This window comes from Lampetra fluviatilis, chromosome 49, assembly GCF_964198595.1.
Source record: "Lampetra fluviatilis chromosome 49, kcLamFluv1.1, whole genome shotgun sequence".
NCBI classification, from domain to species: domain Eukaryota; kingdom Metazoa; phylum Chordata; class Hyperoartia; order Petromyzontiformes; family Petromyzontidae; genus Lampetra; species Lampetra fluviatilis.
In genome coordinates this window covers 1,694,434-1,719,285 of record NC_136323.1, presented here as the reverse complement: position 1 = coordinate 1,719,285, position 24,852 = coordinate 1,694,434, and the positions used below count along the sequence as shown (strand labels likewise).

At 45.7% G+C, this 24,852-nt stretch overlaps 2 protein-coding genes across 6 annotated transcripts in view; one reads left to right on the top strand and one right to left on the bottom strand.

Moving 5' to 3' along the window:
- Window positions 1-87: 87 nt before the first annotated feature.
- LOC144948421 (uncharacterized) lies at window positions 88-15,469 on the bottom strand. Its single transcript, XM_078877867.1, has 12 exons — window positions 15,393-15,469; window positions 13,926-14,024; window positions 13,321-13,425; window positions 11,944-11,980; window positions 8,404-9,145; window positions 7,251-7,386; window positions 6,302-6,332; window positions 5,141-5,288; window positions 4,381-4,474; window positions 3,861-3,994; window positions 3,065-3,160; window positions 88-2,643 (listed from the first exon to the last, which is right to left on the bottom strand). The coding sequence occupies exons 1-12, from the start codon at window positions 15,409-15,411 to the stop codon at window positions 1,081-1,083; spliced, it is 3,204 nt and encodes a 1,067-aa protein (XP_078733993.1). The 5' UTR covers window positions 15,412-15,469; the 3' UTR covers window positions 88-1,080.
- An 8,587-nt stretch (window positions 15,470-24,056) lies between these two features.
- Window positions 24,057-24,852, top strand: part of LOC144948423 (choline transporter-like protein 4) — a 60,769-nt gene continuing 59,973 nt past the window's right edge. For all 5 annotated transcript variants that reach the window (XM_078877870.1, XM_078877871.1, XM_078877872.1 and 2 more), the window contains exon 1: window positions 24,057-24,221. In XM_078877870.1, the coding sequence (XP_078733996.1) occupies window positions 24,170-24,221 (52 nt within the window). In that variant the 5' untranslated portion in view covers window positions 24,057-24,169. The remainder of the gene's footprint in view (window positions 24,222-24,852) is intronic.

The following is a 24,852-nucleotide window of genomic DNA, read 5'->3' as shown; positions in this document are numbered from 1 at the left end:
ACATCACGCTGGGCGTGGCTTGCAGGGGGTTTCCTACCTTTAGAAGACAGGATATAAGGGTAACTTTTCAAATGACCAAAAAAAGTAGACAATTAAACATTTTAATCGATTAATCAATTGCCTGTGAATTACAATGTACTGCAAATATAAACTGACAGCAATTCTTGAGGTTTATCCCCACCAAATATATACATAAATATAGAAGTCTCAAAGTAATGAAAGTTATTTTAAACCATAAACAACTAAAATCAGGAGAGGCAATTGGAACACATAAGAAACGTGAATGCAGTTTCGGCACCCACTAACTACTGTTTGGCAAGTTAACTTGCTTTATATCCCACAAATAAGTATAAAATGCAACACTACAAATAATGCATCCAAGATTTTATTAAGTGGTGGGGCTTATCATATATCTACTATAATCACCCAGGAATGTCCTTAACGCTTGTGACGTCACTCCACACCCACCAGCCCCTCTCATTAATAATCATGAGCAGGTGACGCAACTCCACATCCAACAGCCCCCCTCATTAATAATCATAAGGTGACGTCCTCCAAATGGACACCCCTCCCCCTCCATTCATAATAATTAGCGGCTGACGTCAATCTACACGGGGGGGGGGGGGGGCGATGTGCCTCCTCCCCCCTGCTCAGCGTCAACTTATAACCCTCACTACAAAGGCAGAACCCTCACGTCACGCAATCTCCGTAACGCTATTGAGACATAGAAGTAAAAAGGATGTCATGATGAATTTGGGAATATAACCTTAAAAGGAAATAGCTCTGTCACCGCACCCTTACAAATTGCACACGAATGGATGCAATGAATATCACATCGCGGTCTGCTTTTCGCTTGCAAGTTTGAGATTTACTGCAATACACCCGTCCTTGGACGGGCAAAAGGCTAGTATGACAAGAATTGGCTTTTACTTGAGAACAGTCCTGAATTAGAATGTCAAGAAATATCGCTAAAAATAAAAGCAATACAAATAATACCTACTTGCTAATATAAATTGACACTGGTTTAACTCTTAGCGCTTACACAAAGGGGCACACCGCACGTCACTGTGGCCTCCGATTCTACACAGCCTTCCGCTTGCCTCGCTTGCATCGACCCCGTGCCCCGCGGCCCCTGACTGACGCGGCCAATGCTTGCCCTTCCCTTCTTGCCGGGTGAAGAACGTCCTCCATCACCACAACCTCAGGCAGCGCCACTGCAGTGCTCCTCTCGTCCTGCTTCGACTCCTCTGCTCCGAGCGGCATTTCCGAGCCCACAACTTCATTGGCCTCCTCACAAGCCATGGCTTCCACAGCCGGCTTGCTTGCATGTTCCTGGACCACCTCCTGGATCGCTTTATTCAACATCTTGCCGGCTTCAGCCATTTCTCCAGCAGCCTCTTCCGATGGCAGAACGGTTTCCTCAAACACCCCGATTGCCTTAACCACTGGCTTCTTCACCACCTTGCTTACTCTAACTGCCTCCACTGCCCATTTAATCGCCTTAACCCTACCACCTTTTACTGCATTGCCTGCAGGCCGTTTGGCCTTTGTTTTTGTAGCTGCTCCTGCTTTTCTGGCTCCTCCAGCCACCCTGGTGACTCCTTTAATCGGTTTTCTGGCTGCTGCTTTGATAGTAGGTGGTGGCAGTGCATCCCTTGGCATCGGAGTGCACGGAGCAGGTGCAGTGGTTGTGGTAGCATCCTCTGCTACAGGGGGGCATTTTAATGGCTTTTCACTTCCATTATCGCTCATATCGGTGGGGACCACGCTCGCTGGAAGGGCAGCGTCTCCATCAAATTCGATTATGATATCATCGTCGGCTTCGTTCTTCGACTCTTCCTCCCCATTATCGCCCACGCTCTGCTTGTTGCCGAATGATGCATCGTGATCGTCAGCCAACGCGTCAACTTCCAAGTAAGTGTCATCGTCCAGGCTATCGGGGTCACCTTCTTCTGGAGCCTCATCTACCTCAAGAGGCTCATCTTCCTCGCACATCTCAAGAGACTCATCTTCCTCGCACATCTCAAGAAGTTGCTCTTCATCTTGGAGCAGAACATCACTCTCCTTGGCCTTCAGAAGCCCCTCCTCTACCACAAAGCATTCATTCTTCAAAGCCTCTTCATTCTCTGCCTCATCTGGCTCAACAACCTCATATTGCTCCTCCTCTGCCTTTTCCAGCTCAAGCTCTGCATTATTCCTTTCTTCTTCTTCCTGTTTGCTCAGATCCTCTCCGAATGCTTTATTGATGTTCTCTTCCCTCTCGACTTGAAGGGTTGTCGTCTTTGATCCTGAACTCTGCTTCGTATTGCTGGTCTTGACATCGATGTCTTTAGCCGGGAACTTTTCTTTTGCTTTTTCTGTGGCCAAAACATTTGCCTTCTTCGCCGCTACCTTCCCAGTCTGTACAACCTTGGCTCTGGGTTTTGATGTCCCCTTGGAGATTTGACCCTTCGTAGCGCTGGTTTCCGTGCCGCTCGTTTTTAAGACGGTCTTCTTCAAGGTGGCGTTTTTCTCCACGGTGGTCTTGCCAACAGTGGTCTTGTCATCCTTGCTCTTGTCATCTGCAGTCGTAATCTTTTTTACTTTCTCTTCAGGTGTTGAAGAGGAGCTCTCCACTGCTGAAGTCTCCTCTTTTTGGTATTTCTTTTGCACAGAGACAGAATACAACCAGAAACACAAGAGGAAAACAAATCTATAACGCAATTACAATTTGGAATGCTCAGTTCTCCAGAATGTTGTGTCTTGTGGCATTAAAAGGACCTGAGAATGAGGTCTGAGATGTTAGTTCCAATTGAAAATATCATCTTCTCATGATATGATGTCAACGGCACAATTGAAATTGTATTCACAAAACAGCAGATGTTTTACTGCATAGTAGTCCATTAATTTTGCTTCGGGTTGACAAATGGTCCCCAGGGGTCATAAAGATCATAGCAGCAACAATGTTAATGACAATAAAAAACAAACATTGCTAGCATACCAATTACAAGCAATGACCCTTTTATGCGAATAACACAAAATAGCATTTATCCAATGGGTATGCTCAACACAAATAGATACCTACCTCATTCAAGGTTTTGAGTGTTTTGAAGTTGCATTGGTTGTGCAGGATACTCTTGCAAATTATGAGCACACTGTGCTTCCGCTCATTATTGAAGTTCTAGAAAAACAAACAGAAATATACGTTATGAGACCTCCTTTGCCAGCAGCAAGATATAGTAATAGGTTTTTTTTCGTGCGTCTTTTAGCGTCATCTGGTCCAACACCATGTGAGACTAGGCTCTAAGAAAAGCTGTCTCGGGTGTGGACCAATCCATTTCAAGGACAGTGCATACATTGTCAGAGTTGTCTCTTTTTTTTCCATTTTGACTAGAAATATACGTGTTCGAGACCAGGGTTTTCAAATTAATTTTTTAGTGTTATCGATACTAGAATGTAAAAAAAAAGTACAATATGAAAAAAAATGTTTGCAGCACACGTAAAAATGTTTAACAATAATAAAAGTCCAGCCCTGTGTGTGTACATTTTTGTATCCGTTGGACCATGCAGTGACTGATGAGGCCTATCGCTGGTGCCTAACATTGGCTGGTTCTTGATCAATCAAGACGAGCACAGCGGTGCCGCTTCAACATTCGCGCGTGCCAATCAGTGCAAAAGTCAGTAAAATGGGACTGAATTCGATTCTAGGTTCTATGACTTTTGCGATGAAGAATCAATTCTAAAAAGACTGCCGAACAAAACAATCCATTCACAGACTCTTAAGGGAGAGCAAAACAAGAACGTTTGCATCTGCAGAAAAATGGACAGCACGGTTCGCTACGTACGTTATGAAAGAAATTCAACAAAGGGAATGACCGTACCTTTTTATTAAATTTATGTTCTTCAGAATCCATGTGTTTTTTAATTACCCATGTAATGTTAAATATATTGGCATTACAGGCGTAGCAGCGAACAACCTCCATCGATTCCATGCTGTCGTCCAATATCACATTGTCTGTGGACACACGCAAGCAAGCAGTCCCAACTTGGTCCTTGAGACATTGGCACAAAAATAGCTCATCGGCATCACCTATTTGACGCTTTATCCGTGCAAATTGTATACCACAGTAGCTGATTCTCACGACGTTTCAGCCACAACGCAAGCAGCTGTCGCTCAGGTTAAGAACAGGTCTGTCGGAAAGACAGCGTCCAAATGTGCAGTCCTCTACATCTTACGATGTTTTCAATCAATCAGTGATCATTTATTCATTTTATCGTGTTTTTATACAAGTCAATATCTTACATTTCAGAGGTCATTCAAAAACAACCCAAATTATAAGCAAGGTACAGTAAATCCACTCGTGTAATTAAGGACACACCAACATTACACCGACTACGAACCTCTGTTGGCATTGCTGGGCATGACTTTGTCCGAGTGGTCACCTAACATCTGATTTGAAGCCTTACGTTTCTGGTATCGCAGCTCGATGAACTCCTGAGAAGACAGTGGTGGAAATGACGGTTGCTGCGTTATGATACAATACGATGCAACGACTATCGCATTATCAGTTTCCCACAACTTTGTAATTGTATTTAACATTTTTATTGTCTTGTTTTGTGCTTTGATGCACGATTAAAGATTGATTTTAAGTTATCCAACTGCAATTCACTCATAAGCTCCAGGAACTTATATATTTCGTACAGAGGTATTACTGACTACATAACGACTCAACGAAATTAACGGGTCAGAATGAAGATGCAGACGAAGATATTTTAGTAACGTTATTAGCGACGGCAGTGTGCCGAAGAAGACTAAAAATGGGAAGTGGCTATACAGTGGAACCTCGGGATACGACTGCTTTGGAACACGTTGAATTTGGTATACGTCGTGTTTTTTCGAGAAAAAAATGTCTTGGGATACGACGTCTTGCTTGGGATACGACGCGCTTACTAGAACTTGTATGGGTCGGGATGAGTCACCGCATACAGTACCCGCGTATACCCCATTCACGACTGCAACAAAGCGAGAGGGGCGGTGTGGCGTGGGGGAGAGGGGCAGGGGACGTGGGGGAGAAGGGCGGAGTGGCGTGGGGGAGAGGGACGGGGTGGCGTGGGGGAGAGGGGCAGTGGACGTGCACCCGGAGGGAGCTCTGTGCCTCACATTAATGGTCTTGGAGATGTGGGGGTCATCCACGTAACCCTCCTGAAGGTGCCTCAGAGACTCCATGTGAAACTTGCTCTGCATGTGCTGCTCCATCTCGCTCTCGTATTTTGTGCGGAAGCGGCACAGTGGGCACGAGAACACAGTACTGCCAGAAGGTGCACCATTGCGAGGAATCGCAGCAGGGAAGACACAGACACACATGACAACAGTTAAGCCAATGACACCATACATGGCATGACTGTCATTTTAAGGCACCTATTTATTATTTAATATAATGGTATCTTTATTTCTCCAGTCAGGCCTTTATTTCTTCAATAAAAGCTTTTGATCCACAAAAGTATTATTGATAACACCTGGGGGTGACAGATAATTAAAATATTCTTTAAGCATTTTATCTCAACATCATTGTGGTGGCTCTTTATGAGAAATTTTCAAGAATGGTACCATAGTACGTTTTACAGAGGATGTTGTTGAGAAAAAAAAAGCGCAATGCAAAATGTCCACACAATCTCGATAACAATAGGTTTGTTTGTCTGTAACACACGAGTACACAAAGGAAAACAAGAAAAAGAAGTTTGGCTAGCTGAGGAGGTGGGGGTGATGTGAGGTGGAGGGGTTGATTGGGCTGAGGTGGAGTGGTGGGGGCTGACCTCAGAGACATTGGGCTGTAGGGGAGAGGAGTACGGACATGACGCCAGTTTGGGGTGTAGGTTGTGAGAAGGGGGGGGGGGGGTTATGACGTCACGAGACGCATAACATTCAATGGCATTCAATATTAAACTAAATGACTGAAAACTTTGACCTAACATACTAAAATATTCAAATTTCTTAAACGTAAATACAAAATGATAAAACGTACATATTCGCCATCCTTTTACGGTGAAAGTTACGCGGGTTCCTGCTGGTAATATTATATTTGCGGCATTTCATTTATGACCGTTAAATACCTCGTTTGTTAGTTAAGCAATAATCCTGAATGATTATGTATTTGTTCTCTGCAATAATGATGTTTGCCTTTGTTTTGTTGCTGCCGTGCTTGGCAACATAGATCTCTCTTGTAAAATAGCCGGGCAATTGGCTAAACGGGATCATCCGTGGCTCTGTAGAGTCACCCTGTATAAAAGACGAACACCTGAAGCAGATTTAAAATACACTCACCCATGTGTAGATAGTCTGACCATTTTGGTTTCTGCAAAGCAAGATGTACACATTTGTTAGTTGGAGGTATGATATTCAAGGCTAGGGAAAAAGCTAACACCCAAACAGTTGTGGTTGTGCACACAGCACATCTCACCCAGAAACTTGGTGGATTACTTAGGAGACGGATCCTATAAAGCAAAGATATCTGACATGCTGCTACTATTGTGGGATTTAAAGTTGTGCTGCGGCAGAGGTTCGTGGTCAGAATCGGGTTAATACTGCAGATGTATTCACCAGAAATGTGCACCATCTACTTTACAGTGGCCATCATTCAAAATGGCATCATGGTCCAAATTGGAAAAATTACCCACAAATTAAATCAATAGAGAACTACACACACAGCGAGCATGGCCCCCTACTGGCAGACTAATGCCCGCTTTACACATTGCGGCTCATAGGGACAGCTGCCACTGGGGGTACCCTTCCATTGCTTGAGATCAGATGCAAAGCACTTTGAATTGCTGAGGCATTTAAACACTATATAAATGCCAATTTAGCTGCTATTCCTAATCACTTGGAGGCGCAACAACACCAACAAAGAAATTGGCTGGATACTTCATGGGACCTCCTTCGCCAGTACCAAAATATGAGAATACGTTTTCCCCTTTTTTCTGGCAACAAAACAGGTGTTAAGATGTTAAAACACCAAACTGAAACCTTTTACAAGGAATTATGTCTGCATTAACCACAATGCGTATGGTCAGAATGCAAACAAAACGCACATTCTGATAATATATGCATTGTCTTTGAAACTGATTGGTCCACACCAGAGACAGCTTTCTTTGGAGCAGTCTCCAACGCCAAAAGGCGTCCTCTGGTCTAACATCAATCCAATCACAAATCAATTTCAAGATTGCACATAACATCTTCACGAACCTCCATGGGCTCGCTCCATCCAAACTCTTACCGGGCTCGCCGATACTGCCCGACTCCTCATTGCTGGCTTTCTTGCCAGATGGTCCCAGAGAAGGTGACAACTTCCTCTTAATTGTGCCCGTCTCTTCACTGGTGGCCGCCGACTTGTCCGTCACCCTCGGCTTCTCCTACGCCCGTGCATAAACGTAACCATCAGCCATCCACACGAGCGCGCGTGCGCATTCAAGGACACCACCACCCCCGCCCCCCCCCCCTCCCGGCATCTCTCATCCATGTATCTTCACAACTCTTGCTGAACTGTGCAATTCGTTACAATTCGCAGAGTGACATTATCTGGCCAGAATGTTAAATCAGGTGGGCATGGGAGACCGCATGTGGTCAGAAGTAACGAGCAATTGTTGGCGGCAGCAAGAAGGGCATGGATTTAATTTCTGACTCGGGTACCATTCTACACAGAGTTTCGGTTGGCTATGTACTGTGTGAAAAGTTCAAACATGTCTACGAACATTATACCCCTGTTCTGCGTGGGTTTCCGCTACATTCTCTGGTTTCCTCCCATAGATAAAAAACACACATGCAATTTAACTGGTATTTGCCAACACATTCCAATGCTGAAAAAGTACCTGCAAATTACTCAATTGCGATTACACAGCTACATTGCCCCCTACTACTGCGAAAACTTACCAGGACCCTCCTGAAAAGTACTCTTGAGTGAGGCTTTCCTGGGTTAACAAGCAATCCTACTGGACATGTGTCAAAAAGAGCTTCATAGCTCGTCGGATTCCTCCAGTCTTAATAAAGATTCGGATTCTGACAAGCGTAATAGCCGTGACGTTTAAATCCAACATTGTGCAGACGATCTGCAAACGACATTACATGACCTTCTCACATTTTCCATATTTCTCCCAATCAACTTGAACGGCCGACAATGAAATAGGTTCATACATGAAAAAAATGGCAATTACTGATATGAGAAAACTATTATGTGCAGTATTGCCTAGTGGAGCTAATAATCCTTGTGAAATTAAAACAGGCCTATCTAGCCACGGCTATCTTTGTGGGAGGGAAACGGTTAATTGACCTCACTGAAGAAACGGTATGACGTCCTCCCCAATTAGGGGATGTGAGTGACCATTCAAAGGAGCTCGACGACAGGGTTAAGGAGTTGGGGGGCTTCTACTTACAGAGCCCGTGCCAGCTCCTGCTGAGCCTGTCGGCTTTTGAGGCTTCTGACTTGTGCTGGGCGCGCCACCGGCACCGGCGCCACCGCCGCTGCCACCGCTGCCGCCACCGCCGCTTTCGTCTCGGCCGCCAGCCTTCTTCTTCCGTGAAGCGGTCAGCCCCAACAAGGGCACCACCTTCTTCTCCCTGAAATCCGCGGCCGCAGCGCCCCTCCAGGACGGAGTGCCCCCGCGCCCACGGTCCCTGCGATCCGTGGAGTCTCTGCCAGCCCTATCAAAGGGCCTGCCGCCCCTCTGGCCTGGTTTGGTACCGTAGCCACGGAAGCCCGACCCGTAGGGTGCTCCCCCGTGGTCTGTCGGCTGGCGGCCCTCACGGTTGTTGAAGCCTGGCCTGCCAACCTGCCCGCGAAAGTTACGGGAGGTGCGGCCACGGCCATAAAAGCCTCGCATATCTGCAGGTGCCTTGAATGCAGCCTGCTCTGCGTGACCTCTGTAGCCGTGCTTATTGGACATGATGCCAGGCTCGGAAAACTCCTTCCCGCTGCCCCAGCGATCATCATAGCCACCTCCATAGCCACCTCCATAGCCCTGGGGGCCGTGTTGTTGGCCCCTGGGGGGCTCATTGTAGTCATAGCGATCAGGGCCTCCTGCCAATCCACCCGGACGACTGAAGGGCTCGTTGTAGCCTAAGCTCTGTTTGGAGCCCGTGGGTGGTGCGGAGTTATACGACTCGCGATAGTTGTACCTGGAAATCACAAGTCGTGTCACACAGAAACATGTACGAATGAAGAGGGGCGGGTGGATGGAGACCGGAGCAGTGTGATGATCTATGCTCCGTGTCCTGCACCTCTCTGCGGGCTGCTCAAACCTCATGGAGCCAGCGAGTGCTGCACACACCCATTCAGAGTGCAATGGAGCGGTGCTTGCATTTGGCTCAACAACTTTCACACTTATAAAAAAAAATCCTTAATTTCACGATTTCATGTCACAGGAACTGCAATATCCTGGGAGCCCTAACAAACTCAATAAGCTCAAGAATGACTCATCAGTACATAGCTATCACTCAAAATGTAACCTTCTACAATTCAAGTCAAACTAAAAAGTGTGTAATTTATATGTTCTAAAGGAACCCTAAATAAGCCAACACTATGAAGAAATAGTCAATTAGTGGGAAAAGTGTGTTTTGTACGAGCTTGGACGGCTGCTTAATGAAAAGTAGCTTCCAATTTTCAGACTTGGGATATGACACCAGCATACATGGACTGGCCCAGGGGTATGCGGAAACCCAGTAAACAACTCTTGTAAAGGAGTCAAGCTTAAGGATCTTTAACATCTACTTCATCGTAGATGATGGGCTTTGGTAAATAGACGCCAAAATAACCAGACAGCTGCAGGAATCAATCCACCTAACTCCATGCAAACTGACTCTGGGTTTGGCGCTCATCACTGGCTTAGTCAACTGCCAGTTCACATCAAGGTGATCTCCTTGAAGTAATGTTTGCATTGCAAATGTATTGAATCTTCACGGGAGAATTGCGGCAAGACGGCCCAACAGGGGAACCGTCACCACATGGGAGTGAAACATGGGAGGGGGGGGGGGTGCAACCTACAGCCCACGGGCCACAACGGGGCCCACGGCGTGGGTTTGACTGGCCCCTGAGCACCAGGGGTGCGAGGACACTCGGTGGGCAACTCGATGGTCTGTCCACCGTGAACAGGCCACCGTGATGTCACATCCGCTAACGTGGCCTGCAACAGGGAGCATGTAAATGTCTTGCTATCGGCCGCTTCAAGCGAGCCGTATGCGGAACCAGTTTTTACGCATTCGTAATGGGGCACTCTGCAGTTCCATTTTTGCGGAACGCTTCGAGTGAAGTGGGGACATCACTGTCTGTGATTACCTGCAGCTGTGGCTAAAAGTTGTCAAGCTGTACGCTTGCCAGCAGGGAAAGAGGCCACTATCACGTGTTCTGTCTGCCGCACGCATTGACGAACGTGCACACACACACAGCTGCAGGCAACAGATGCCAGGTCCATTCAGTACAGCCCTGCACAGGGCCGCACATGAGCAACAGATTGATTCCTAGCGGAGCCGAAAGGCCAAATCACTCAGAATGTACCAGACCCAACGATGTCTCAGAAGCAGGCTTGAGCCTGGACATTGCTTGGATGAGTGACCTCCATACACAACAGGCTATGTGATAGACAGCAGAGAGAAAGAGAAAATCTTAAGTGGTTTTGTACTTGAGCCTCCACCAATTCACACTGACTAGCATGGTAATGTATGTAAAAATATCTCCACAATACGCACGGTGCGGGAAGGCCTTCGTCCAACAGCGGATTTAAAAGTGGCTGTACCTGTACATAGCGCCTTCCTCATAAGGGTCAATTTCCCATTTAATGCTGGGACTTGATAACCGACATCAGTAGGTTCTATTGCTGGTATAGACTTGTATACAAACTTTGCCAGAGTGCTGATGACAAATGTTGCACTGCAGGCTACCATGGCACGTCTTCTTCAAGAGGTCTAACATTGTCTGTGATATCCCGCTGCTGTCTTGTGTGAAACTCAAGGTGGTATTATCTTCACAAAACCGTGAACTTTTACCTACAAACTGACACTGAGTGTAGGGCGAAGGGAGATTTGTAAATCACACTTAATATGGAATATTTAACAATATCTAGTTTACTCACAAAGCAACATAAATGTTGTGTTATTTACTGTGAGATTAAGTGTAGCGCAGTAGTAGAGTGAGTGGCTCACAATCAGAGGTTTGCGAGTTCAATTCCTGATTGGGGATTGACTAAGCCCATCATCCCTCCAATATATATAAAGTTGGTGCCACTTTGTGAGAAAGTCGATTGTGGCTGTCCTCGAGTTATACTTGCCCCCACCACAGGAACGCGGAATTGTCACCACCGGCTCAGGCCTGCTAACAGGTGATGAGCACCACGTCAATGCTCATTCGAGAAGTAAAGCCCTTCAACTTTTGATCGTGTTTCTTTAAGACATGCACAGAATAAAATGTAGTGACCCGTGACACCCCAAACACGGGACGTATCTAGATGTGCCGCTTTCACTGAAACTTTATGGTTTGATGAAAAAAATCGAAGGTGTTTTTAAATAACGTTCTCATTGTGAGCATTATGAGCCACTGTAGTCTGGAAATCTAAGCAGGAGTGAGGTCGAAACTCAACAATGATACTCGTGGGTGTAATTGTTTTGTGAGCCACCCCTACTGATAAATAAATGTACTCCACCGATTAACATTTCAGTATAGAAGTACAAGCTAGACTTAAGAAGTGAGCAATGTTTGAGTACCATGTGTTAGATATGGTCTGTAGTGCAATTTGACCATTTAAATGCATTTGTTAATAATGTAATAATGGAAAAGAAAACAATCTACCGTAGAAAGGGATGGCAACAATAAAATAGGACAGCTATGGTCTGCAGTATTTTCCTGAAGGAGCATTCTGGCGAAATTTTAATAAAATGTCATGTTAGTATAAAGCTTCCGGTCATAGGGATGGTCAAGGACTTACCCACTTTTGGCGGATCGCTCATGAGCATACCCTTGACCTAAATGGGATGTGGAAGGAAAACACGTCAACTACTTTAATGCAATGTAACAATCAACCAACATAAATCTTGGAACCCTAACAACACATGGTGCAAATGGTTCTAGGGACGAGCACACAAATGTGCTTACTTGGAACCATGTTTCAACATGCATCGTCAAGAGTTTTGTTATGCCACTCATCGACGTAAAACATTGTAAATGTAAAAAAAGCAGGTGAGTCTCAAACAAATATGTTGCACACATTATTCCCAATACGTTCAGACCTGACGCTACCCACTACTTGACATGCAAATATACATATACAGACATCAGAAAACTATCAATTGTCTTCATGAAGTTAACATGCAGAATATCACTGACTAAAACTCAGTAGAGTTCAATGGAAATTGAGGTCTTGAACCAAGATACAGCAACTGGGAATTATGACCAAATTTGATTCTATTACATGTTTTACGTTAGCAATTTTGTGGTCAAACAATCTAAAAATAAGAGTAATGAGGTACAAATGTACTCACATGGTACAACTATAATAATGTCACGTGCCACAGCAAAATATATTTTCATATCAAAGGTGTTACTTAAACATTACTGCATAAGCATCATCGAGATCATAATTTCAAGGTTGTATATACAACAATTTCACATGACATGGTTATCCTCACCAGGTACCATGCGCCATTTACTGAAATCAGAATACAGAAAACCAAAATGACTTGATTCCTTCCACCCCTAGAAATAATTACCAACATCACAGCATTATCCAGCAGCTCTGGACAGAAAACAAACCCATCACATAAACACGACAGGACACTTGGGCTGTACACCGCACCTGTATGCAGATGCTCATACACACAATAAAAAAAATCCCCAATTTTATCCCAATTGTGCTCTCGGTGTTAAATCCATTAGATAAAGTATATTTTCGGATCTCTGTCACAACAGAGCAACCCTTAATACTGGACAATGGTCCACAGAAGCAGATTTCACAGAGATACCTGCGTGATCCCTGGTCCACACACAGAGGACAGGGTAATGTGTGCCCACTCGCTCTGAATGAGAGCGAACTTTGTCACAATCAAACCGTTATTTTTTATCCTCAGAGCTGGAATTTCTGGAAATTAAGTGCAGAACCAAATTGAGTCTGATGGGTTTTTTGTGCAGTCACTGACAACTGGGCTGAGACCATCCAGTCGGCACACTTGAGGAGCCGGTTTCATCACAGACAGCTGCCTGGATTTGAACCCAGCCTGTCAGCAGTGCCAGCTCAACGCTCTGACCCCCGAGCTGCTTGGCCACCTCTTTCACACACGTAATCACAAACATAAATGCATCATCGCACCTTCATCAGTAACTGGATCGTCCTTTATCATCGTCATTATTGTGGCCAGAAGATTGGCAGCTGTTTTGTACGTCTCTCTTTCCCCTTCAACGGGTCGCATGTCGCCTGAACAGGGAATCAGAAAGTGAAATCATTAGCATCAATAAGCAGACAGAGAGAAATATGAACTAAACTAGCAGGGCAATAATTGGCCTTGAAGAGTTTTTTTATATTTTTGTACCGAGTATTCTTTACTGTGAGACGCTGCCATGGTGTAATGGTGAGCACGCTGGACTTTCAATCCAGGTCACAGTTAAATTCGATCTCCCGGCATGGCATTTGAAACAATGGGAAGGTTTATTAATCTGTCTCCCCAGCAGTGTAAATGGGACCACCGCAGTTTTTAGATTGGCAGGTCAAACGTAGTGGATTAAAGCAGGGGGTAATCCCAGCCCTCAGGATGTTTGGCCAGCATGGAAGGGTTGGTAAATATCCCCTCTAGAGATCCCTCCCGTGGAGGTCCTTCCACCAGTAGTTGTATGAGAAATAAATTGCGGGGTTGCAGATTTACCTGTTACTCTTTACAATAAGGCCACCTGACGACAGCCGAACAAACACATCCATACCTTGGGATGATCGGTGTCCGGACCCCGAGCTTCCTTGGCCGTGCTTGTCGTAATCATCACGGCCCGAATGGTAGAACTCGCGACCTGACCTGCCTGAGCCTGAGAAGAGTTGAAAAGATTATAAGGAAGAGAGAGAACAATTCCTGCATGAAAATGCAAAGGTGTAAAAACCGAGTTACATTATTAACTGAATTAAAAACTTATTGGATTGTGATTTTTAATCGACATTCACAAAGGACCTATGTGACATTATGGAACATGAGGATGTTACAAGCAGGGATAGTTATATAAAATACAAGGTATGAAATGCAAACATTTAATGAGCGAATGCACAAAGACATTTAGTCTCATCACTTCCAGTGATTACATCCAGTAATTTGATTATTTTCAAATAGAATGTTCCTATTTCAAGGTCTGGGTGAGAATAAAAAAATCAAACTTGTTCTAAAATCATAGACTTTGACAAAAGAATACCAAAGGAAACATTTGCAAAAAATGTTCGCGTAGAAATACATTTTAAAACCAAACTTTTACAAAGCCCGCAGTTGATGGAATAACCTGCTGGTCAGCAGTTTAATCTGCTCAATGTTTCAGTGTCAACATTCCATTCTGTTGGTTCACCATATTTATGTTATCTTGGGACTATTGTTCCGCCATGTTAAGCGAAGACAAGTTTATCTACATTGTCATGCCAAGTTCGAACTGTCCGATTGAATAGACTGTGAATTCCAGTCAGAACAAAATATATTTTATATATATAGACCTCACTCAGAGAGACACCCACCAGCACAGCGCACACCACACACGCGCCTCGGACATTCATCCTCTACGAAGACGCTGGTGGCCGAACCATCGACTGCATCCGAAAATCAACAAGCCGACCGACCACACGCACATGGCAATTCATGGGTTGAGGTGGCCGGCTGAGGGAGGTTTAAGCCTTCATCCAGCAGTGGATCGCATACCTGTCAACCCCTTATCAGTGCCGCCCTTATTACAGACCAATTCAGATCTAATTTGGTCACCCCGTGCCCTTTATACATCTCAACGTTCACCCTACAAAGCCCCACCACAAGGGAGAAACGCAAACAAACACATTTTGGTTTGCCCGTATTGAAACGGCTGTGCGTCGTATGGACCTGAAAACTCTATTTCCCTGTACAAGCGCACGACTAAACCTTACGGGTTGACATCTATGTGAATGTGTTGGGGAGAGGGGGGGGTGTTAGGGCTTCATCCAGCAGTGGATTGACCACGGCTGTGGATGCGGCCTTCTCTATCCCATGCGAAGGCCATTTTGAGCGTGCAGGCCGACGAGGAAGCGACACGCAGATACGAATAATTGTCTTTAAAGTACCCCTCGCTACGACGCTTAGATCGAACGTTTTTAGACGGGTCTGTAATTAAAACCAAAAACGACGGCAATCCCATACGCGCTTAAGGAGCTTTGTTGTAATTTTTTTTTACCTGCGAAAGAGTGATCCATGATCAACGGGTCCTGTGGTGGTGAACCGGCTCGATGACGTCACCGCCGTCGATGGCGCGATGACGTCATCGCGTAAGAGTATGCGGAGCGCGCGATGACGTTTTCGCGTCAGAAGTATGCGGTGTGCGCGATGACGTCGCGCGTCCCGCCCCCCCCTTCACGCGCGTTCGTCGCGCAAACGCTGCTGGTGACGTCACGCAAACAGTGCTGGTGACGTCACGCGTCCGCGAAAAGCGCGGGAAAATTTGAGAGCAAAGCAATTTGTGACCCCGATTTAAATTTACCGTGAATCTGATGCGCCGGGCCAAACTAAGTGTCAAAATGTCAATTCCACTGCTGGATGACAACTCCTCGCCTACGCTTCTTGATGTTTGTTTAGATTATTTAGCTGAAAAGAAGCTTCTAGCTCACTGGGCCTTACCTGATAAAAGTTAGTGTTTTAGTTTTATTTGTTTCTTTTTTTGGTGTGATTTGCTTACCTTTGCTACACTTTGCACTCTAATCGTGTTGTTGCATTGTTTGCTGTTGTAGCGTTCTATCCAGCCCCGACTGGACATTGTAAAAAAATAGCTTAACAGCTCGATGAGAGGTTTTTCACTTTTTTTCTGGCAACAAAACAGCTGTGTTAATATGTTAAAACACCAAACTGAAACCTTTTACAAGGAATCACGTCTGCATTAACCAGAGGTGTGGACTCGAGTCATGTGACTTGGACTCGAGTCAGACTCGAGTCATGAATTTGATGACTTGCGACTCGACTTGGACTTGCATAACAATGACTTTGTCCCACCTATGAGATGTGGACTCGAGTCATGTGACTTGGACTCGAGTCAGACTCGAGTCATGAATTTGATGACTTGCGACTCGACTTGGACTTGCATAACAATGACTTTGTCCCACCTCTGCCATTAACCACAATGCTTGTGGTCAGAATGCAAACCAAAAACAAACTGATAATATCTGCATTGTCCTTGAAACTGATTGGTTCACACCAGAGACAGCTTACTTTTGAGCCTCTGAGCCTCGTCTCAAACGGTGTTAGACCAGAGGACGCCAAAAGGCGACCAGCACAAAGACAACGCTTCACATCTCTTCGGATTTCTCCACTTTAGAATCTGTAATTCTGGAATGCTTTGGGCCCATAGACTTTCTATGGGAACCGGTTCCCTATCTCTTAACATGGGCCTATAGACCTTTTATGGGAACCGGTTCCCTATCTCTTAACATGGCCCCATAGACTTTCTATTGGAACCGGTTCTCTATCTCTTAACATGGGTCCATAGACTTGCTATGGGAACCGGTTTCCCTATATCTTAACATGGGCCCATAGACTTGCTATGGGAATCGGTTCCCTATCTCTTTACATGGGTCCATAGACTTTCTATGGGAACCGGTTCCCTATTTTTTAACATGGCCCTATAGACTTTCTATTGGAACCGGATCTCTATCTCTTAACATGGGCCCGTAGACTTTCTATGGGAACCGGTTACCTATCTCTTTACATGGGTCCATAGACTTTCTATGGGAACCGGTTCCCTATCTTTAACATGGGTCCATAGACTTTTTTTGGGAACCGGTTCCCTATCTCTTAACATCGCCCCGTAGACTCTCTATGTTAACCGGTTTGAGAATCACTCGGACAGATATGTTAGGGGCCGTCCATAAATGACGTCACGTATCTAGGGGGGGGTCAGACATTTATGACGATGTGTGACGACGGGGGGGGGGGGTTTGAGAAATGTGACGTCACATCAGAATGCGCAACTTTAAATAAATATAGACAACACGTTCTACTTAATTAAATAGACTTTTTAATAAACATTTCACCAACATCAGGGTACAGCGCCACGTTAAATACGCACAACAATGACAATAGTTTATGACAATAGTTTAAAACGATTTGAAGCATGTTTAATATTTTTTGGGGGGAAGGGGCAGAGCTTTGTGACGTCATATTTGAGGGGGGGGGTCTGACTTTTTGTGACGCCGTGTGACTAGGGGGGGGGGTCAAAAATCGTCCAAAATCGCGTGACGTCATTTATGGACGGCCCCTTAAACAAACCAGGTGCCGAATCTGAAAGAGTTCATCGACCGCGTGCTGCCGCCATGTGGCGGAGCGCGGCAACTGCAGTCGTGACCACGTGTCTGACGTCACAAGGACACCGTTCTAATCCCTTCCTCACTACTTGATTGTAATTGATGGGCCCCATTCACGCGTTTCTCCTCGTGAGATGACACTCCGGGGCCAAGTGGCTCAGCGATAGGAAGGTTGCGAGTTCATATCGCGGTTGGGTGGGTTGCTACAACCCATCATTCCCCCGGGGTCGATAAAGTGATCACCACTTTGCGGGTAAGTCAACGGTGGTTGTCTGCCTGTGTATCGGGCGGCATGAGTTGATTCGTACCGATATCTGGTGGTATTGTTGAACTTTATTTCAGTATACTGCCTTGTATAAAGGTGTCAGTTTTTGTACCAGTTGAAAGGGTAAAACCCTATTACTATACTGCACAGTTTTGATAGACCTAGGCCGACTGAGAAAAATGTCCGAGTTTGGAATACACTGACAAAGATGTGAGCCCAATTCTAAGCTTAAAAAATAAAATAAGAAGTCCAAACTAAACTGGTTAAAACGGCTCGATAACTATTCAGGTCCATTGCACAAACATTAACCTCAATGTGACCTCACCCGGTTAATGTTTAGATTCGTTTTTTACAGCGTCGTCCATGCAAATTGAATCTCACGACGATGGGCAACCACAGACAAAGCTGGAAGGCAAGCCAGGCGATGAGCGGGCACCAACGATTGTGCGACTTCCCTGGTCCTCTCTATATGAAGGTGTCATCAGCTAATCGACGAGTGTTTACACGTGGCAGAAAACTGGAGCACCCGGATAAAATGCGTGCGTAAAAGGTGGAAACAGTCGTTGGAGTCCACATTTTTTGCTGTACCGCCTTTTCCTGGCAACATTTGTGTGAGCCACCAATCGTCGCCTCCACAGCCCTGAATTACAACCATGTGCAGCCACCACCCGGATTATTTACCGAGGAAAGCCTCGCCGAGTCTCAAGACTCTTCCTGGACAGTCCCGTGGTTCAACCGTGGGGCGCCACGGTAGCGAGATGTTAACTACCTCGCCTGGTATACAGACGATCGTGGGATTTGTACTCTTAGGTTTTTTCGGTAAAGTCACGTAGGTAAAAATAAGTAAATAATAAAATAATAGAAATAATAATAGAAATAAAATTATCAATCACGACGTTCCGGAGGCAACACAAGTCTCCGTCATCAGGTGGGACCGTCACAGCTAAATTTAGCTGTGACGAAAGCTTTGAATCTAAAAATGGGATTTGTATATTTGAAGTTTGCATGGTCTCCGCGTGGTCGCGTGGATTTTTCTCTGGGTTCGGTTTTTCTCTCCACATTTGGAAACATGCATTTAGAGTATTCGGCTGCTAGAAATGTCCACGCAATAAGCTACTTCGTTGAGCTATCAATTGTGGCCAGGTCGCTTCTGAAAAAGAGCTACGTAGCTCAGTCAGCCTTACCTGGTAAAATAAAATAAAAACTGTTTCGTTTAATAGTTGAGATGTTTAGGCAATTACATTTTAAGGAAAGTTTTGCTTGTGGGAAGGAAAAATTGTAGAACCTGGAGAAAACCCACATATCCAAGTGGATAGCACTCAAAGTTCCACACGTGCTGTTTTACGAACCCACCTGCTGTACTTATATCTTCCTGCCACGTCTCAACACATTGGACTAGAAGTCTCACAATGGAGTATCGTTCATAAGTCAGGAGTCGACCGAACCCTTCCATACCATCCCTCTTGGGTAAAAGAAAAAGTCTAAGTGACTTTCTGCTCAAATGAGCATGGAGGTATTGATGATCACTTCTTGTCTACGGCCCTGAACCAGTGGTGGAATATCCACATGTCTGTGGCAAAGGCGAGTGTATCCATAGCACAACCACTCTTGACTTACCCACAAAGTGGTGCTCATTTAACAACCCTGAAGGGATGATGGGCTGAGTCAAATCACAATCAGCATTCTAACTTCCAACCTCTCGAATAATCTACCGCTGAGCCACCTGGTCTTTTTGGTGGATCACATTAAACCAATTAGTGTGAACTTAACAATTAAAAAAACATTGGAACATGTTTGGAAATTTACGTATTTATCAAGGAGAGAGAGAGAGGATGGCTCCTGCCATACGAATGTGGAATATCCACCACTGGCTCATGGCCTCGATTTGAGACGAGCGGTGCCTCCCGTTGTGTGCACGATCGTGTCGCTCGACGGCTTCCGCGAATTTCCACAAGCCCCGAGAAACCTCTACACACTCACCTGTGTGAGTAGGTGTGCCTCTGCGTGTCATTATCCGGGGTCAGGTTGCAGCGTGATCTGCCGTTGCCCTGCCAACATCTCCATGGGGGAAGATTCAAGCTCAAGCCTCTGTGGGACTAACCCTTAAGGGATCCCCTCTGCCCGAAATATCAAACGCCAACACCACGAACACAGTATGGGCTTAATAGGGGATGAGATGTAAAATGAACAAGCTGGCAAGCCGGTCCATTGAAAGAGCGTCTGCTTGTGATGTCGCCGGAGTGGTTCAAAGGTACAGTAAGTTGGCTGAGCTGGAACCAATGAGTTGATGGTTTAAAAAAAAAACCTATTTTCATTTTACCAGGTAAGACCCACTGAGCTATTTCGCTCTTTTTTTAGAAGCGACTTGGCTACAAATGATAACTCAACGAAGTGGCTTATCACGTGAAAATGTATAACAGCCAAATACTCTTAAACGCATGCTGATTCTAAGTGTGGAGGGGAAAAAACGGAAGACCCGGAGAAAAATACACGTGCCCACGGCGAGAGAGAGAGAGACACGCAAACTCCACCCATCTGTGATTAAAATTGGATTCGCAAGTGTTGCGAGTTGATAGTGTCAGCTCAGTCACCAATGGACGACATCCACAACAAAGGCGTCACGTTAGTGAATTTAGTTCTATACTTATTGTGAATGAGAAAAAAAAATTGTTTGTTATTCAAAGAACATTACTCTCAGTGGCAGACTGATTGGGAATATGCTGCTTCGTAATGTGCGGAGTGGAGGTAATTTGAAGGGCTCTCACAGGTCACTCTGTGATATGCGTTTCCTTTGGCCATACTTTTAACACATCCCTTCAGCCGCACAGCCTTCTGGGAGTGCATCTTTCTGCAGCATTGGTTCGATACAAGTAAACTTTGAACTAGATTAGACAAAACAGTGTCTCGTCAGCAGAGTCAGTCTTGCTTCAACCAATGCTGGCACACTGCCAGATGTTTTTCGGCAAGGACCATCTCCATTAGATATTTGTCCCAGTTCGACGCTAAACTATAAAATACAAAAAAACAAAATAATAATTAGCGTCAGAGTGAATGAATAGGCAATACACCTCATTCCAATGTTTGTCTTTCCGCATGGCCAATGGTATGTGTTTAAAATAAAACCGTGCTTCACGTGGTCTAGGTGAGTATTGGTGAGAAGAGACACGGAAGAGATGAAGCACTTTCCCACACACTCCGCTATGAGATTGGTTGACGTGCGACATTCAAGCCAATAGAAACATTTAATTTCTCAGAGTTTAAATTTATCAAAATAAGTGATGGGTTTAGTGCTCAAACCCAGATTCAAACGCAGTGTCCGTCACACTGAACCGTGCCAACTCGAAGCTGCGGCCAAAATAGGGAATAACATCTGAGAGGATGACCATCGTGGATATCGATTAGATCAGTTCGGGTTTCGGGGAGCAAGACAGACGCAACGTGGCAGCCGCAGTGTCCTCGACATAAACCATTATGAGTCCCCCACGTACCACGCGGCGACCTCAATAATTCAACATCCTAAAACAAAGCTCGCGTTTGCGGCGCTACATTCACGGCGGAGGCGACGGAGTTCAGCGGCCGCTGTGAACAGACACACTGCCACAGCTGCGGTGGGGCGAGTTAGGGACCGAAATCCGAGAGCTAGTCTCGGAGAACGGCTAAAAATACACCGCATTAGAGACACGTCAACTGTGCACTTGCTGCGGTTGGCAAACCACATGCCTACATACACATACACAACAAGCTGCAAACGCGCGTCCGCTGATGATAATGACAATGTGGTGAGTCGGCCCGCAAGTGGTGTTTGAACTCGCAACTTTCTGGTCGTAAGCCAAGTGCTCTGAACTCAGTTCCACCTCAGAGGAAAATAACAGCACCTGTTACTTTCGAGGTTAGGGCGCTTCGCCAGCACCACGGAGATCCTGGGATAGAATCTGGGTTCAGCCACTCAGGAATACGCTGGGTTTTATAGTGATGGTCTTGGTCCCGGTCACCAATGACTGCACACGTATAACCAATGGGGGAGCCAGGATTTTTAGATAGGGGGGGCAACCCCTCCAGCAATGAAAAATGATAGGAGTTGTTATTGAGTAAGGACTTGACCCTTGCTTTGTATTCGACGCGTGTGCGGCGATGGCACAGCCATCGATCGAGGGTCGGATTCGAACTGTGTGTGATCGGCATCGCGCTCGCTGAAGGTGTTTGCCTTAAGGGAAGTCGTGTCCTGTATACGCAACTGCGCACAATTCCGTGAGTCACTCATAACTGCTTTGCCGTTATTTATTGCCAATTATGGACTCAGACAATTGTCCTATCATCTCATAGAGTTCCTGGCACGCAATAATATGCTACATAGTGGCAGTGGGGGTCGCAAAATGCCGATTTATTACTAATAAACCCTAATGATCCGATCGAAATTAAGGAAACGTCGTGATTTTTATTTTATTTTTTATTTTGCTTTTATTAATTTTAATTTTTACCTACGTGACTTTACCGAAAAAACCTAAGAATATAGTTATCACGTCGCTGAACGCGTGTCAAATCTGTCACTGCTTCGGCATCAACACCACCACTCGAGATCAGAGGATCATGTTAACAACCTGATGATGCGAGATGTGATCATCGGAGGAACGTCGTTGTGAGATTTCCCTTCGACACCGACAACACCACGGCTGGTGCTGCCGAAGCTGCAACAAAAATTGGCCAAGTTTGATTTGACGTGACACTTTAATTCGCTGTGTCAGGTGACGGAGGGCTCACGACGCATATTTGTACACGACCTAACCCAAAAGAAAGCGGTTATGAATCACGATATTTGTCGTGGAAGCCTACGTAGAAAATGATCTCAATGTTGTTTACACTGTGCTGCTATCAGTGCAGGGTGGATCACCTTATCAGCGTTTACCCTGGACAGGAGTCTGTAAGTTTGGGTGGCAGAAATTAATGATAATATTATAATAATTCAATTTATACAGCGGCTTTTCATCAATCATCTCAAAGCGCTGTACAGGACACAACAGCGGCAGTCTATAATAAATCAATTTTAAGAATCCATTTACTAAATTAACTAAATGTTTAACAAGCAGAAGTGTATAACCAGGTTTGTAAGACACATATTTAAAATGTCCACAAACTCAGAGAGATCCCTCTGATACCTCGTGGAAGAGCGTTCCTTAGCCTGGAGTCGACACGGGGAAAATGTCTCGGTCACCGATAGAGCAAAACCTCGCCCTGGGAATGCAGACAAGATGTGAATCCCCAAGATCTTAGACACCTTGAGGGGCCGTATGGGTGCAGGATGTCAATGATGTAGGCTGGGCAAGATGGTTCACTGCTTTGTTAAGTTAACAAGAGGATGTGTAATGGTATTCTACGTGAAACTGGAAGCCAGTGCAGGGGACGGCCAACGCGAGATCTGATTTGTACCGAGAACTGGTGAGGTGTCGGTGCTGTTGAACTTTATTAGAGCATATTGCACCGTTTTTTTATATGATCGACCTGGAGTTAACTTGAGTGATGTGTCCGAGTTTGGACGTTAGTGGGAAAGGTGGCAAACCGATGTCATTGTCATGTAATGAGGGTTCAATGCCTTGCATAGGACCTCCACGCAATGCTTCATTATGCAAAGGATATGAATGGGGGGAGCGGATATAGGTCCGGACTAGACAAAAACACAAATGACAAAAAAATAATCAAACTGAAAAGTATTCAAAAAAGCAGCGAATCGATACATTAAATATACACTATTGTCTTATTATGTACCATTCTACAAATTAAACAATTTATGTTTAAACCAGGTAAGGCGCACTGAGCTACATAGCTCTTATTCAGAAGCGGCCTGGCGACAAATTATAGCTCAACAAAGTGGCTTATCGCGTGCAAATAAATTTCAGCCAAATTACTCGAAACGCGCGTTTCAGAATGTGGATCAAAACAACCCGAAGGTCCACGGGACGAGAGAGAACACACGAACTCCAAAAACACAGCAGGCGTATCAGGGTCGCGATCAAACCCACGACCACTTGTACACAAGGCGAGGGAGTTAACATCTTGCCACCAGCAGCGCCCATCACTTGCCCGTTACCCAGCCACACACGAGGCGATGGATGCGCGAATGGACTTGGGGGGGTGGGGGTAGATGGAGGGGAGCAGAGTTGCTTTGTGTTCGTCCGCACGCACGCGTCTGGCATCGTCACGCTCACGTTGGCGGTGTGAGAGAGAGGGAGGGTGGTGGGGGGGGGCGGAGAGAGAAGGAGAGAGAGCGAGAGAGAGGGGGGGAGTAGCGATAGGAGGCAACCGAGAGGGAAAGCGAAGTTGCGTGTATGTGGAGTTCCACGCTCTCAATGTCTTCGCGAGATCGCTAACGGTGAATAAAAGTTAGGAATCGTCGGCGAGAAGATGGTGAAGAGAAACAAGACGGCGGCAGAGGACAGCCCTCCGCCTCAGCACGGTAACGCGCTTTGTGCGACTTGACTTGATCTGTCCCTTTAACATGCAAATGAGCCGTGTGTGCCAATGTCAGCTGTGTGAGGGTGAGTGGGGAATGTGTGAGTGGGAATGTGTGAGGGTGAGTGGTGGGTGTGAGTGAATGTGTGAGTGGTGAGTGGTGGATGTGTGAGGGTGAGTGGTGGATGTGTGAGTGGTGGATGTGTGAGGGTGAGTGGTGGATGTGAGTTAATGTGTGAGGGTGAGTGGTGGATGTGAGTGGATGTGTGAGGGATGAGTGGTGAATGTGAGTGAATGTGAGGGTGAGTGGTGGATGTGAGTGGATGTGTGAGGGTGAGTGGTGGATGTGAGTGAATGTGTGAGGGTGAGTGGTGGATGTGTGAGGGTGAGTAGGGAATGTGTGAGTGGTGGATGTGTGAGAGTGAGTGGTGGATGTGAGTGGATGTGTGAGGATGAGTGATGGATGTGTGAGGGTGAGTGGTGGATGTGAGTGGATGTGTGAGGGTGAGTGGTGGATGTGAGTGGATGTGTGAGGGTGAGTGGTGGATGTGTGAGGGTGAGTGGGGATGTGAGTGAATGTGTGAGGGTGAGTGGTGGATGTGAGTGAATGTGTGAGGGTGAGTGGGGATGTGAGT